The sequence below is a fragment of the Pyrus communis genome, chromosome 3 (assembly GCF_041283825.1).
Source record: "Pyrus communis isolate YQ-2024b chromosome 3, ASM4128382v1, whole genome shotgun sequence".
Classification (NCBI taxonomy): domain Eukaryota; kingdom Viridiplantae; phylum Streptophyta; class Magnoliopsida; order Rosales; family Rosaceae; genus Pyrus; species Pyrus communis.
The window spans coordinates 21831594-21846895 of record NC_142567.1 but is presented as its reverse complement, the minus strand read 5'-3'; the positions used below and the strand labels follow the sequence as shown (position 1 = coordinate 21846895).

General features: G+C 37.9%; 1 protein-coding gene across 1 annotated transcript; it reads left to right on the top strand.

The window, feature by feature from the left end:
* The first annotated feature begins 8494 nt into the window (after window positions 1-8494).
* On the top strand, window positions 8495-14894 carry LOC137716085 (phenylalanine ammonia-lyase-like). The gene is made up of 4 exons (XM_088691307.1): window positions 8495-8634; window positions 10947-11847; window positions 12891-14208; window positions 14258-14894. The coding sequence occupies exons 2-4, from the start codon at window positions 11462-11464 to the stop codon at window positions 14699-14701; spliced, it is 2148 nt and encodes a 715-aa protein (XP_088547433.1). The 5' UTR covers window positions 8495-8634; window positions 10947-11461; the 3' UTR covers window positions 14702-14894.
* Window positions 14895-15302: the final 408 nt, after the last annotated feature.

The window sequence follows — 15302 nt, the reverse complement described above, 5'->3', positions numbered from 1 at the left end:
CTGTATGTTATTCTATCAGTTTTAGTTGTTGTTACACCTTTATTGGTCTATCTTAATTAATTTTGAACCTCCTTTGGTCCAAATAGATGACCTTAATTAAGTTTATGAGGGGCTGTTACATAAGTTGATGTATTTTTTTTTTTTTAAACAGCCGATCGATCAGAACTCCATTTAATTAATATGAGCAGTTTGCGAGAAAATATCTAACTGCAAACCGCTCCTAATTTCCTCCACATATACTGGGTTTATTGTATACATGGCTTCACAGATAACTTTATTAATATAAGTGCATGTTTACCAAAGTCTTTAGTTTTTGAATAATGGAAAGTCGACACGCATTAGACCTTTTGCTCCGTGATACGTACTGGGAACGCCAAACGGGCTTTAAGAATAGTTTCCGTCTCAACAAAATCTTTCTGCTATTCTTTGGACTTCATATCTTGTAAGTTTTTGTTCCTAACAATCTTCACTCAAATATAGGGGTGTACTTATGAAGATTTTATATGGTTTTCGTCGAGTTTTTAAAATGATAGATTTTCACAGATTTAATAGATTTTTACAAACTATTATAATTTCATAAAATTTCATAATTTAATGATATACTTTTGTGGAAAATAAATGTGTTAAATGAAAGGCTTTTGCAGAATTTTGTTCAGTTCAATGCTAGAATTGTTAATTTTAAGCTTGAATTATTAAAATGGTGATCGTGACGTGACAAAGTGTCACGTGTGAGATTGTTGACAAAATAGTAGTGGTAAAGTTGGTGTATTTGGTGATGACGGTGATAGTAGAGGTGGTGGCGGGGTAAAGAATGGAGTAAGGAGAAGGGCGGTGATAATAGTGGTCGAGATGACAGTCCTAGTAAGGGTGGCAATGATACTTATAGCAATGACGGTGACGACGACGATGGTGACATTGGTGGTGGTGGGGGTGGAGAAGATGGCCTGGTTGAGAATGAATCTCACATTTATGAGTGGAGAGACCTTGCATGTGCTTATAAGTAGTTAGGTGCTCCCCATATTGCCAATTGGTTTTATGGTGGAACCCTAATTTTCTTCATGCTGCATGTGCTCCACATCACCCAATTCGTGTTGTCCACGTGTTTGGCTTGAAAATTCGCCGCATTTGAGGGTTTGTATGAGGATGTGAAGGTAAAGAGTCCCATATTGATGAAAGAAGAAACCTTGCGAGAGTTAATAAGAAGTTGAGCTACTCCTCATATTGCCAATTGGTTTTATGGTGGAACCTCAACCTTTTTCATGGTATCAGAGCAGGTTTTCCCACGTGTGAAGCCCAATGGCCATATGTGCTCCATGTCACCCGAGCTATGTTATCCACGTGTTAGGCTTGAAATTCGTGGCACATGAGGGGGTGTGTTAAGAATGAATCTCACATTGATGAGAGGAGGGACCTTGCATGTGCTTATAAGTAGTTGGGCTACTCCCCATATTGCCAATTGGTTTGATGGTGGAACCTCAACCTTCTTCACAGTATCAAAGTAGGTTGTCTCACATATGAAGCCCAACAGCCACACATGCTCCACGTCACTTGAGCTGTGTTGTCCACATGCTAGGCTTAAAAGACATCGCACGTGAGAGGCTTGTTAAGAATGAATCTCCCATTGATGAGAGAATGAACCTTGCATGTACTTATAAGTAGTTAGGCTACTCTCCATAATGTCAATTGGTTTTATGGTGGAATCTCAACTTTTTTCAGTAAGGTAGTGGTGGTGGCAACACGGTATTGAAAGTAGTGAAAGTGATAGTCATTGCATTATAGTGGGTGGTGGATTATATCACAAGAGAATTGAGAAAATGAATCGATCAAAATATTAAGAGGAGATGTGAAAGCAATTAAAGTCTATCAAAATCCATGACTTTTTAAAATTCTTTACAGTCAAATGAATTTTTTTTAACAAATGATATTATCTACAATAAGGGGAAGGGGTGACCTTAGCTTCACAATAGGCTAGCAATAATGTGGTTCAAATTTGCCTTTCAAATGAAAATTTTAAATAGCATAAACTTTTGATGACTCAAAGAAAGTCATAGTTTGATAAAAAAAGGCGACTTTAAGCTAATAAGGCTCCCTGCTTTGCGAGGGTCAAGGGAGAAACGTCTATCGTACGCTGATCCTTACTTTGCAAAGCGGCTGCTTCCAGAAAAGTCATAATTGAATACCGCTAGATTTTCATAGATTTTTTATATAAAAGTCTTTATTCAATACCGGGTAAGTTTTCTTAACTCTAAAGTCTATAATGAATACACTTGGATTTCAGAGTCAAGCAAGTCCATCAAACTTCATATACATCCCCTTAGTAACCTTGAGTATACGCAATCAATAAAGAGTAATGTTATGTAGACTAAATTTGAAAACTAAATGATGTGTCACCAATAAGAAGTAAGCTCGTTGATCAACACTTATATAATAACCTAATCATCAACTTCCATGTTATTTAGTTTTACAGAATTTAATCTACATATTTTAGTGTCCCTCCCTAGTATTACCCATCACTAAAATGTTATCAACAGTGATAACATTAATAAGATCAAGTCTTTGTATATAATTTTTTTTTTAAGAGGGAGGTAGTCAATTTGGATTTCAAATGATTTTAATGTATTTTTTTAGGTGACAGATTTCAAAGGATTCTAATAGACTCTAGAATTGTATATGAATTTTGATAGATTTATATGGATTATATTATAGATTTCTATGGATTTGTATGGACTTCTTTCATGGATTTCATAGTATTTTGAAAAAGAAGGAAATCACACATAGAGCTATTAGATCATTTTTAATAAAATCTTATGGCTGAGATTAAACTGCCTTCATGACCTATTGAACACCAAACGATGCACGAAGCAAAAGTACTCGCCTAGGAGAGCATGAGACTGGTGAGGAGTCCTTTGTGGAAATATTAGAACTTGCCAATATAAGGGATTAGGGTTTAGGGTGCGTCACTTCACCTTGGAAAAAATGGTCGCAGAAATGGTGGCTGCTGTTGTAGTGTCCCCAATTCCCTTTTCCACCAACATGCCAATATCAGAACTGGCAAAAGGGATTAGAACTTGCCAAAACCCAATAGTTAATTAGGGATTAGAATGGATTTTTTTATTAATTTAGAACTTTATTTGTGAGTTCTTGAATCCTGGAGAACAAGATTTTGTTTAGAATTAGGGATTAGAACTTGCCAAACCCAATAGTTGTTTACGACTAGAATTTGAAAAAAAAAAATCCATGATAGATGAGAATGAAGACGATGAAGTCGAAGAGGACGATGGGGTGTGTTCCGAAGAGGAAGGTATAGATGAAGATGAAGGGGTTGGGAGGTTCTTTTCTGTTTGAGGGCGTGAAAAGAAATAAGATAGGGGATGGTAGGATTCTTAATAGCATTTGGTATATATACCATCCACTTTCAAATCCATCAAAACCTCTTTTCCATTCATATCCTACCAAATCTTTTGCATTCTCACTAACTTTGGATTTAGATGTATTCTTTAAAATCTTAATTGACTATCCTTGGATTTGGATGTATTCTTTAAAATCCTCTTAAATTCTACTTTGACTACACCATGATTTCTAAATCTTTTAAAATCCTCTTTTAAAATTGTAATTCACTACACCCTGATTTTAAAGTTTATTAAAATTCTATCAAATCATGTTTTGACTACACCCCCCCCTCCCCCTAAATGTGTAGAAAAGTTGCAGCAAAACAACGATAATAATGAAAAGGGAGGCAATTATTGGCTCCCCAATTTTTAATTTAAGACGTCAAATTTTAAACATAAAATTTAAATTTGATGGTTTTATGTGGTCACTTTAACATCTTTTACAGTTTAGCTCTTTATTCAATATGTCAAATTTAAACATTAAATAAAAATTCATATTTATTTGCTTTGCATTGGTAATAAAAGAAAATAAATTAAAAAGTATGAAAATGAATTAAAAAGTATAAGAGCACTTCCACTGTGGGCTATTGCCCAGTGGACTGGCTTTGGAATAGGGCCAGATAGCCCGAGGGAGATGGTCCTACGTGTGCTGGTGAGGGAGCCCGAGCAAGCCCGAGGGACAAGCTCAACATGAGTTGCTAGCCCGAGAGCCCGAAGGCGACCTGACACAAAGCTGACGTCAGGGTGACATTAGCCACGATTTAAAACATGGGTCACTGGAACCCTTGAAGGAGAACACAGGAATCAGGAAGAGGTTGCCGATCACGGTGGTGGTGCAGGGCAGGAACTCGTAGGCCTGCTCGCAGGTGGAGTCCTTCACCGAGAGGGCGTTCTTGAGAGTGAGGTAGGGTGCGAAGGTGTGGGACCAGTGGTAGTGGTGGACTCCATCAGAGATCAGATCGGATGACGTTGATTAGTTGAAGTCAAAAAGGAGCAAGCGGCCTCCGTGGGCTTGGTCACAGAGGACCAAGAAGAGGAGGAAGAATGACATGTCAACGGGTTTAGACATGGCCGGAGACGGGTGGGTCGGTGTTGCTCTCTCTGCTTTGAGGAACAAGAAAGACCTGCTGGTCTTTCGATCCAAATCAGGTGCAAAATCGGTAGCTTCCTCTTTTGAGGAAGAAAACATGGAGAAATGGGGGAGAAAAAGAGAGCAGGGAGGGAGGTGGTCGGCCGTAGCAAAAAGGGAAAACAAAGAAGAAGAGGGGAGTGACAGAGTGGGAAGGAAGAAGAAAACAAAAATGGTAGAAGTTTCGGGAAGGGATTGGAAAAGATAAATTAATAATATAATATTAATTATAAATAATAAAAAATACTAATACTTTATTGCCTATTGCCAGGGCTATTGAAGCGCAACGGTGGAGGTGCAAAAAGTGGTTACTATTCATTAAAGGCAATTACTGTTCACTGGGTGGATAACATAGTGTATTGCCTGAGGGGCCTTTCCCACGGTGGAACTGCTCTAAAAATATTTAAGCATTGCATTCATAATGAAAAGATATTAAAAGGCTAGCCTTTAAACGAATAAAAAAAATTAGTAAAAAACATTTAATAATTAATGGAAAAAAATTTGAAGCTACTGTCAAATTTGGCAGCAAGAAGGAGATATGTCATTCCATGTCATGCCACATCAGATCTGGCTTCTCGATTGGAAAACATTGCTTCTGTTTTTTTTACCATTATTGGTTATTTTGACATTTTGACATCTCCTTTGGAGATACTCTAAGTTCACCCAATCTATTCACCCAACCACCCTTTTTGCCACTTAGTACTATGGTCTAGTGGTATTCATCTTCACTTGTAAGTGAAATGTTTTAGGTTTATTCTTGCCAAATGTGAATTTAAACCACATTATTATTAACTCATTGTGAAGCTTAGTTCACCCCTTCCCTTAGTATAGGTAATATTGTTTGTTAAAAAAAAAAAAAAAAAAAAAAAACCCCACCCTTTTTAAGACTTATAAAATGCTATAAATGCAGCCCTATGATTCCACAAATAACCTTATTGAAACCCAATGCCATGAAGTTTTAGAATATGCAAGTTCACCCAACCACACCCTACAAGTACTAGGGTCGCCTTTGATAATTTAGGAGTTGTACGAAAATTTTCAATGGGTCCCTACTTAATATAATCTAAAACAATACTAATATATTTTTTTAAACAGTAATTTTTTAGACATTTTTCAAATAAAATGATGAACATACACCTTTTTTAGCCTTGGGCCCTTATGTTTAATCTTGTCTATTGTTTTTGTTTAATTTATTCAATTCAATGACAAAAAATAAAAAGAAGTTTCTGAGAAGCTAACAATATTTTGAAAATCACCTGCCAATAAGCAAATCTATTATTAAAACTAACACAAACTTCAAAACTAAAACTCATGATCAATTAAGAAATACTCAAGTCAAATGCATAATAGCAGTAAAAACATAAAACACCTAAATTTACTATTCCAATTTAATCAAGAATCGTATTATATTATATGTCAAATGCCTTACACGAATGAAATTGTTAGAACCTCAAAGTAATTGAATAATCTCATTTATTTTTGGATTTAATTAAGAGCAGTACTGTAAGATTCCACATCACCCAGGGGAGTGATCCTTATATGTATATTCTCATCCTTACCTAGCACGAGATCTTTTGGGAGCTCACTGGCTTTGGGTTTCATGGGAACTCCGAAGTTAAGCGAGTAGCGCACGAGAGCACTCCCAGGATGGATGACCCATTGGGAAGTTCTCGTGTGAGTTCCTAGAAACAAAACCGTGAGGGTGTGGTTGGGGTCAAAGTGGACAATATTGCGCTACGGTGGTGGAGCGGGCCTAGGAAATGGTCCCCCCCTGAGCCGGGATGTGACAATTTGGTATCAAAGCCTAACCTTGGTCGTGGTGTGCCAACGAGGACGTCGGGCCCCTAAGGGGGGTGGATTGTAAGATCTCACATCGTCCAGGGAAGTGATCATTATATGTATATTCCTATCTCTACCTAGCACGAGGCCTTTTGGGAGTTCACTGGCTTCGGGTTCCATGGGAACTCCAAAGTTAAGCGAGTAGCGCACGAGAGCACTCCCAGGATGGGTGACCCATTGAGAAGTTCTTGTGTGAGTTCCCATAAACAAAACCGTGAAGACGTGGTCGGGGCCCAAAACGGCCAATATCGTGTTACGGTGGTAGAGCAGGCCCGAGAAGTGGTCACCCCCCCCCCCGCCCCGCGCGGGGGCAGGATGTGACAAGTACGATGAGTATTGACTTATGTGAGAGAAATAATCCAATTTCCTTTTTCCCTATTAGACTATTTTCTAGTTATTTAATATTGAAGAAATTAAGTATTATATCATATTGGAAAACTTTAGTTCCAGTTTCTAATTGACTAAAATCTTAGATTGAAGCTTTATTAATTTGAATATTTTGATTGAAAGACTAAATGTTAAATTTTAGTATATTAATTAAGAAATTTAATAAGAAAAATGATTAAATCCTTCCTAAAAGTATGTAGAGATTAATACGAAATAGGAATTTTCAATTTTTTCTTCAAATAGGAATTGTGTGAAATCTGATCTGATTTTTTTTTAAATGAAATGTTTTAATTTTTTTTTTAAATATGGGTAAATTACAAACAAACAAACAAACCCAAAAAAAAAAAAAAAAAAAAAAGTGAATAGAGTTTATATTAAGAAAATGGGTACGTTTTACATAAGAAATTTTTGGTACATTTTACATACATATAATAAAGTGGTACATTTTTTAAAGAAAATGAGCACATTATAAAATAAATAATGGGTTTAAATAAAAGATTTAAAAAATTATAGGTACAAATTGAAGTTTAAAAATAGGGGCACAGAAAAAAAATTATATATATAGATACAAATTAAAACTAAAAAGATAGTTGGTTGAAAATAAAAAGTGAGTACAAATTAAAAATAGAAACATATGATACAAAATTCATCCATAAATATAAATATATCAAATGTATGTTTCTATTTAAAGTTGGAAACGTAAAGTTTGATATATTTATAAACCAAATGACATATGATGCAAAATTTAGCCATAAATACACACACACACACACAAACTAAATGATATATGATACAAAATTACTTAAACATATAAACGTGCTCATTTACTTGAGCTTTGATAAATGCTAGATTTGAAAATTTGGGTGAACTAAACTAAAAGTTGGGTGCTCATAAAGGCAAAAGAATGTTTAAAATTAGATTTATGCCTGGACGTTTGAAAATTAAGAAAGGGTACTTAGCCTGCTAAGGAGCCAGCCTAGACCACCTAGGCACCCGCCTAGCCCGTCCAGACCCGCCTAGGTTGCGACTCACTTAGACAGAAAATTGATAACTTTCATTTTGCATTTTAATTTTTTTTCAATAACTTGTAAAAGACTTGTTCAATACTTAAATGAACAGACATTATATACTTATTCCCCATGTTTTCACTATGTTCCAATACTTCATAATATATATGTCATTCTATTTTGTAGTTTATGATGTAATTTTGTATATTTTAAGTATAAAGAGACACTTATTTACACTAAATATAATAGATTTACTTAATTTGCCTAGTCGCCCGCTTAGCCACCTAGGCGCTAGGTCCCAACTCACCGCCCGACTACTGCCTAGCATCTTTTAGAACCTTGTAAAAAAGTAACTTTCCACTCGTCACCCATGCAATAATTACGTGTTGATTGTACAACCCGCCTTCTTCCTATATATACTCGACCCTCGCACTTGAGATCTTAGATTTGAAATCTTATCTTACCAAACCTTAGCGCCGTGATATCCTGGCCTTCTCTATATAGATTATCTGATACTCACACCAGATTTCTCTAATATGAGATCAAATATACCACAGAAGAAACCCAACATAACCCTCTCTCCAGTCGCCGGCCTTTAGCTCCTGTTTGGGGCCGGTGGCAGCCACCCTTTCAACCTTTGTTATCCTCCTCCTTTCTCTCTTCCTCTTCCTTCCTTGTACCTGCGAGGGCCCCGATTTCCATCTGGGAATGGTAGATCAACCCACCTTTTACGGAGGGTGTGAATGGAATTGTGTCTCCAGGCTTTTCATCATTCCCCGCAGCAGCGATGGCCCCATTTTCCGTCAAGGACCAGTAGAGCAACCCACCATCTATGGGTAGTGTGGTGGGGCACTATCTCCGGGCTGTTTGCCCGTGTTTCAAGGTATTTTGATTTTAGGCTTTTAGGCTATGATTTGGGGCTATGCGCTCAAGATCTTTCAAAAATTCAAATCAACCCTCTAACCCCTCAATACCAGTTATAGCCATCCCCTCCAGATTTGACAGATCTCATCTCAACACTTGTTCGCTGCTAATTCTGTGCTTTTCCCACACTTACTCACACACACGCTCGCACGGTTACACATGCACACGCATGCACCCACACAAACACACACAATCGTCGAGAAAACAGACCACATCGAACCGCCTAGACCGTTAGTATTATGATCCTTTAGTTTGAAAAAGAGAAAATTAGTCCAAATTTAGTGTTCTTATCCTTAAATAAATGAACTTTTATTACAAATTTTTACACGCGGTGGCAACATACAATCGAGATGCTGAGACGTAGTTTAGATAAGAGTTGCTGATATTTATCAACTGATAAATTTTTTAGCTTTTATGGGTAGTATACAATAAGAGAAATTGTCCTACAACGCACACCAATTACACTGTAATTAGGGTGAGATCTAACCTATTCTCTTGTCCCTGAATAAATGACAATTTATTACTGGTGGCCATTTATTACAAATAAAGTAATAAAACGGCACAAATATATGACAAAAATGGCATAAATGGTGTGCCAATAAACTGAGTGTAAATGGCATGCCTTTTGGATACCAACAAACCCCTTTTGATGAGCAAAAGGCCATGCAAACACCCCTTTAGACTATCTCCAATGGTTGGGCTGAAAACCAAAATTTTTAGCCCGGAAAATTTAGCTTTTAGTTCAGAAACAGCTTTTTTACTCCAACCTTTTTGACGTAAAATTTTAGCCCGGAATTATTAAAGAATGAACTTAGGCTAATTTTTTTCTTAAATTAAATTTTAAAAAAAATAAATATGTAGACTATCGTAAATTAATTTTATGAACATTTTAATCTAAAAAAATTTAAATTCCGATAGATATTAAAAAATCATAAACTAATACAACCGATAATTCATAAATCACATAATTAATAAACTACATAAACTTAATACAAACGACAATTAATAAACTTAATTAATAAAGCACATAATTCATACACTACATAAACTTAATAATCATATCCACCATTTTCACTTGGTGATGGACTTCGTGATTGAATTGGGATATAGGGTTCAGAGGATTCATCATCTTGAAACATACTCCTTGAGGCAGACTTTCGCAAAATTTCCTTTTGCTTACCACGTAAGAACTTCTTCCTCTCTGGAGTGTATTTGCTGAGGTCATCCATCATCAAATTAATTTCAAACCTATCTTGCTTCCTATTTGAGATTTCCTTCATTTTCAAACGCATTCGGGCTGTTTCTTCTTGGCGAGTGCTATGGGTTTCGTTCAATTTTGCAATTCCGGTAACAAAGTGTCCACTCATCGGATCTTGAGACTTCCATTTTCTCTTTGCTTCCTTTTGCTTATCTCTTCCCGGGGGCCTTGCAAAAGAAAGAGATGGGGTCATTTCATCGACACCTTTATCTCCGGCATGTGTTTGTGTGGCTTCACGTTGAAATAATCTTCCCCATTGTTAGTCCGCATCAGTTTCCCACCTCGGACAATCTTTGAGGACATCCCAAGCATGTTGCAACTTAAAAACTTGATTTTTTTGGTGTTACTTTTGTCTTGTAAATTTCCATTGCTTTGTTACCCTATGCAAAAAATACATAAAAATAATTAGTTGCAAACTAATATTATGTATATGACACATAAAATATCAAGAACAAAACTCACAATTTCTATGGCACTTTTTCCACTAGGCATGCCAACCACGACTCTCTCTAAGTTTCCCTTCCATAAAGTGCATGCTTTGTTGATAGTATTCCACCGATCATAAACACCACCACCATCCTGCCCGCCGCCGTTGCAGTTTTCTTGAAACTTTGCAATGATTTTATCCCACAAAATTTTTTTATTTTGATTTGTTCCAACTGCACCATCTTTGCTAACAGAAACCCATGCTAAGCATAAAGCAACATCTTCCTCACAGCTCCAATTACGACCTCTAATATGCTCTCTTGCCATGTTGAACAATTTGGAAATGGAAACAAACGCCCCTTTTCACTCGGTTCGGTGGAACCCACATCGATTTCTAGGCTAAATTTTGGGCGGAATCTGGCCTTGGTTTAACATTTAGCATTTAGCCCAAAATTTCCCCTTAGGTTAGGTTGGGTTTGGGGGGAAGTTTTGAAGAGTAATTTGGCTTTTAGCCCATTGAAGTTAGTCTTACTGTATGTCACCTCCATCTGTCGAATCTCTCTGATCACTTTTTACCTTACATGCAGATGATGAGACGAGCACGAGAGATGCATGCCTTGGATCAACACCTCCTCCACATCGATCTTATCATCTCCATGGGCATCAACACCTCCCCCAGATCGATCTGATCATCTCCATTGTTGTGTCCAGGTGTTGCCATTCTCTCGATCAACTTAATGATCAAATAGGGTTTTAACAAATGTCCAACGCGGTCAGTGCATGGCAGAAGCATTCTTCCTTTTCCTTTTCTCTTTTCTTTCTTTAGTTAATTTTTACTCTCTTTCAGAGAATTGATCCAACCCCAACACTCAAACAAAATCTAGTCCTACTTACTGTGAGTCTCTCTAATTTGATATCAAATGTCTTCACACACTTTTCCCGGGCTAAAAGCAGCTTTCTTTCTTCTTTTTATATTTACGACCCAGATTCTATATTAAATTCTCACCAGCTATAAAAACCCAATAGGGTTTTCTGAAGTTCATCAATTAGTTCTGATCAATTCTTCTGTCAGATATTGTAATCATCCTATAGCGCAGAAGAAATGGCTTCTGAGCTAGCTTCAGCTGAAATGAGTTACATGGTCGAAAATCTGACTCTTAGAAAAGATCCGTTGAACTGGTTCTCAATCGGTGAGGCCGTACAGGGAAGCCATTTAGACGAGGTGAAGCGTATGGTGGAAGAGTACCGGAAACCTACGGTTAACGTCGGAGGGCGGGGCCTGACCGTTGGTCAGGTGGCGTCGGTTTCGGTACGTCATGTGGTTGTTGAGCTGTGTAAGTCGGCAAGGGCGGCGGTGGAGGCAAGCAGCGTTTGGGTTATAGATGGTGTGAACAGCGGCAAGGATTTATATGGGATTACGACTGGGTTCGGTGCGAACTCGGACAGGCGGACGAATCAAGGAGCGAATCTGCAGAAGGAGCTCATTAGGTGACTAATTCTGTGTTTTAAAGAACTCCTTTTTGCATGCATGGCTTAACTATTAGGAATAAAATTACATATGAAAAGTCCTTTAATTTATCTTAAACAGCTAATCTTAATTAATGAAGTTTCGCTTAAACCATATTATTTAGGCTTATTGAGTTACTTTTGATAAAGAAAAGATAATTTTGTTTATCTTTCCGATCCGGCACTTTTCAATCTTGTTCCAGTGGTCATTTACCTTTCTTATTTTCTCATCGACCTTGAGTTGGTTTGTTAATTATATTTTACTTAGGTGAGTAGAAAAATAAGAATGGGTGAAGATAACAACTCTCTACTTTTAAAACACGCACATCATGCAAATCATATCCATGTAATTTACTTTGGTTTGTAATTAAGCTTAAATCTCAAAAAATATCGTACTCTTTCATGTTTTTCATGAAATTCATCTCAACTGAAGCTAGTTCAGAAGCCATTTCTTCTGCGATATAGGATGATTAGAATATCTGACAGAAGAAATGATCAGAACTAATTGATGAGCTTCAGAAAACCCTATTGGGTTTTTATAGATGGTGAGAATTTAATACAGAATCTGGGTCATAAAGAAAAGAAGAAAGATGTGTGTTAAGACATTTAATCGCAGATGAGAGACGGTCACAAAAAACACGATGTTTATTTGATTCGTCTGAAAGGGAGTGAAAATTAGTTAAAGTAGGAGAAGATAAGGAGAAGGGACGATGCATCTAATCTTCACTGATTGTGTTTCACGTTTATTAACCCATGCATATATATACATGTTATATATATGTCTTTCATAGAGAGATGTTTGGTCGAAGAAGAGACACTGACAATGGTCTCGTTTGGAACTGCAGTCGACAAACAGTTAAAACAAGGGCCGGAATGTCCACTTTACTCGTGTTCTTTTGGATAATTTCATGTCCTCGCATATTTTTCTTACATTAATTCACTTTTGTTATTGTTTGATAACTGATGAAAATTTAATTGTTTTATTCTTCCACTGGCTTTGATCCTTTTGATTATATGTTTAACAGATTCTTGAATGCTGGAATATTTGGCAATGGGACAGAAGCTTGTCAGTGTCACACACTGACACTGCCACACTCAGCAACAAGAGCTGCAATGCTGGTGAGGATCAACACCCTCCTCCAAGGCTACTCCGGAATCAGATATGAGATTTTGGAAACCCTCGCAACGCTTCTTAACCGCAATATTACTCCCTGCCTGCCCCTCCGTGGCTCCATCTCTGCATCCGGCGATTTGGTCCCTTTCGCATACATTGCCGGCCTCTTAACTGGCCGTCCTAATTCAAGGGCCATGGGACCCTCATGCGAGCCCCTTGATGCCGAACAGGCATTCCAGCTTGCGGGACTAAACAATGGCTTCTTTGAATTGCAGCCGAAGGAGGGACTTGCATTGGTTAATGGCACAGGAGTTGGTTCTGGCTTGGCTTCCATAGTGCTCTTTGAGGCTAACATCTTGGTTGTTTTGGCGGAAGTTTTAACAGCAATTTTTGCCGAAGTTATGCAAGGGAAGCTGGAGTTTGCGGATCATTTGACGCATAAACTGAAGGGACATCCCGGACAGATTGAAGCTGCTGCTATAATAGAACACATTTTGGATGGAAGTTCTTATGTCAAGGAAGCACAGCAGCTGCATGAAACTAATCTCCTTCGAAAGCCAAAACAAGATCGTTATGCTCTTCGTACCTCGCCACAGTGGTTGGGCCCTCAGATTGAAGTTATTCGACTGTCCACCAAATCCATCGAGCGGGAGATTAACTCGATGAACGATAACCCCTTGATCGATGTTTCAAGGAACAAGGCCTTGCATGGTGGCAATTTCCAGGGTACCCCAGTTGGTGTCTCAATGGACAACACAAGAATAGCTTTGGCGGCCATTGGAAAACTCATGTTTGCACAGCTTTCTGAGCTGGTTAACAACTTCTACAACAACGGGTTGCCTTCGAATCTCTCTGGCGGACGGGACCCAAGCTTGGACTACGGGCTCAAGGGTGTGGACATAGCCATGGCAGCGTACTGCTCGGAGCTTCAGTATCTTGCGAACCCTGTGACCACTCACGTCCAAAGTGCTGAGCAGCACAATCAAGACGTGAACTCGTTGGGTTTGATTTCGGCAAGGAAAACAGCTGAAGCAGTTGAAGTCTTGAAGCTGATGGCCTCAAGCTATTTGGTTGCACTTTGCCAGGCTATAGACTTGAGGCATTTGGAGGAGAATCTGGGGAACAGCGTCAAGCTTGCAGTTAGCAACGTTGCGAAAAGGGTTCTAACGGTCGGAGGCGCTGGGGATCTCCATCCATCAAGGTTTTGTGAGAAAGATTTGCTCAAAGTAATCAACGATGAACCTGTTTTTACTTACATCGACGATCCGTGCGGTGAACATCAACGATGAACCTGTTTTTACTTACATCGACGATCCGTGCGGTGAACATTCTGTCCTTGTACAGAAACTGAAGCTAGTCTTGGTCAATCATGCACTGGCAAACGACGATGACATGACGAACCCAAATGCTTCAATCTTTCTGAAGATTGGTGCATTTGAGCGAGAATTGAAGACAGTTTTGCCCAAAGAAGTTGAGGAGACTAGATTTGCTTTTGTGACTGGCTATCCAGCTACTCGAAACCGGATCGAGCACTGCAGGTCCTATCCGTTGTATAAGTTTGTGAGGGAAGAGCTAGGAACTGAATTTTTGACCGGAGAGAAGATCAGGTCGCCGGGAGAAGATTGCGACAAAGTGTTTTCGGCAATTTGCAGCGGAACGATAATCGATCCGCTCCTGCACTGCCTCAATGAATGGGATGGCAGTCCCCTTCCAATATGTTAAGAACTCTACCCTGTCCTAAAACAATAATGTTGAGATATATTTTCATTGTAACAGATTAAGCCGTAAGAAAAATATTATCGAAAGCAATCAGTCCGGATTCTTCGTGCTCTGATAGATGCCCGGCCACATTTATAAGAACGGCGAGAAAAATGAATGAAGAGTATTTACCAAATATAGCCAAATATTCGCACTTGCTTTAAAAAATGTTTGTTTTTATAACAACGCTCAAATATATCCAAAATTTTACTTAAATAGACACAAATACCTTAAAACTTTAAAACCAAAAAAACTAAAAAAATCTAAACCCTGTTAGATGAATTTCTAATGCCAAAATCTAAGAAATAGTGGAGACATAGTGAAGGAATCGACTGCAGGTGCAGACTGTGTAGCCCTAAATGACAATGAGTTAAGATGATTATTTTTTGCATTTTTCCTCGTCTACATTTTCTTTTTCTTGTTTCAATTTTTTCCATGTTTCGATCAGTGTTTGTTTCTAGTTCTTTAGTTTCGCTAAATTTTGGGAGAGAAATAGATAATATTTAAATGTGATTTTGTGATTTTTGGTTCTTTGCTATCTCTGTAATTATGGTGATCAAAATTG

Excerpts from the sequence above, each read along its gene's own strand:
- LOC137716085 (XM_088691307.1), top strand. The coding sequence starts at position 11,462 with ATGGCTTCTGAGCTAGCTTCAGCTGAAATGAGTTACATGGTCGAAAAT. Across the intron at positions 11,848-12,890 it reads CTGCAGAAGGAGCTCATTAG|ATTCTTGAATGCTGGAATAT; the intron begins GTGACTAATTCT and ends TATGTTTAACAG. Across the intron at positions 14,209-14,257 it reads AGAAAGATTTGCTCAAAGTA|ATCAACGATGAACCTGTTTT; the intron begins ATCAACGATGAA and ends CGTGCGGTGAAC.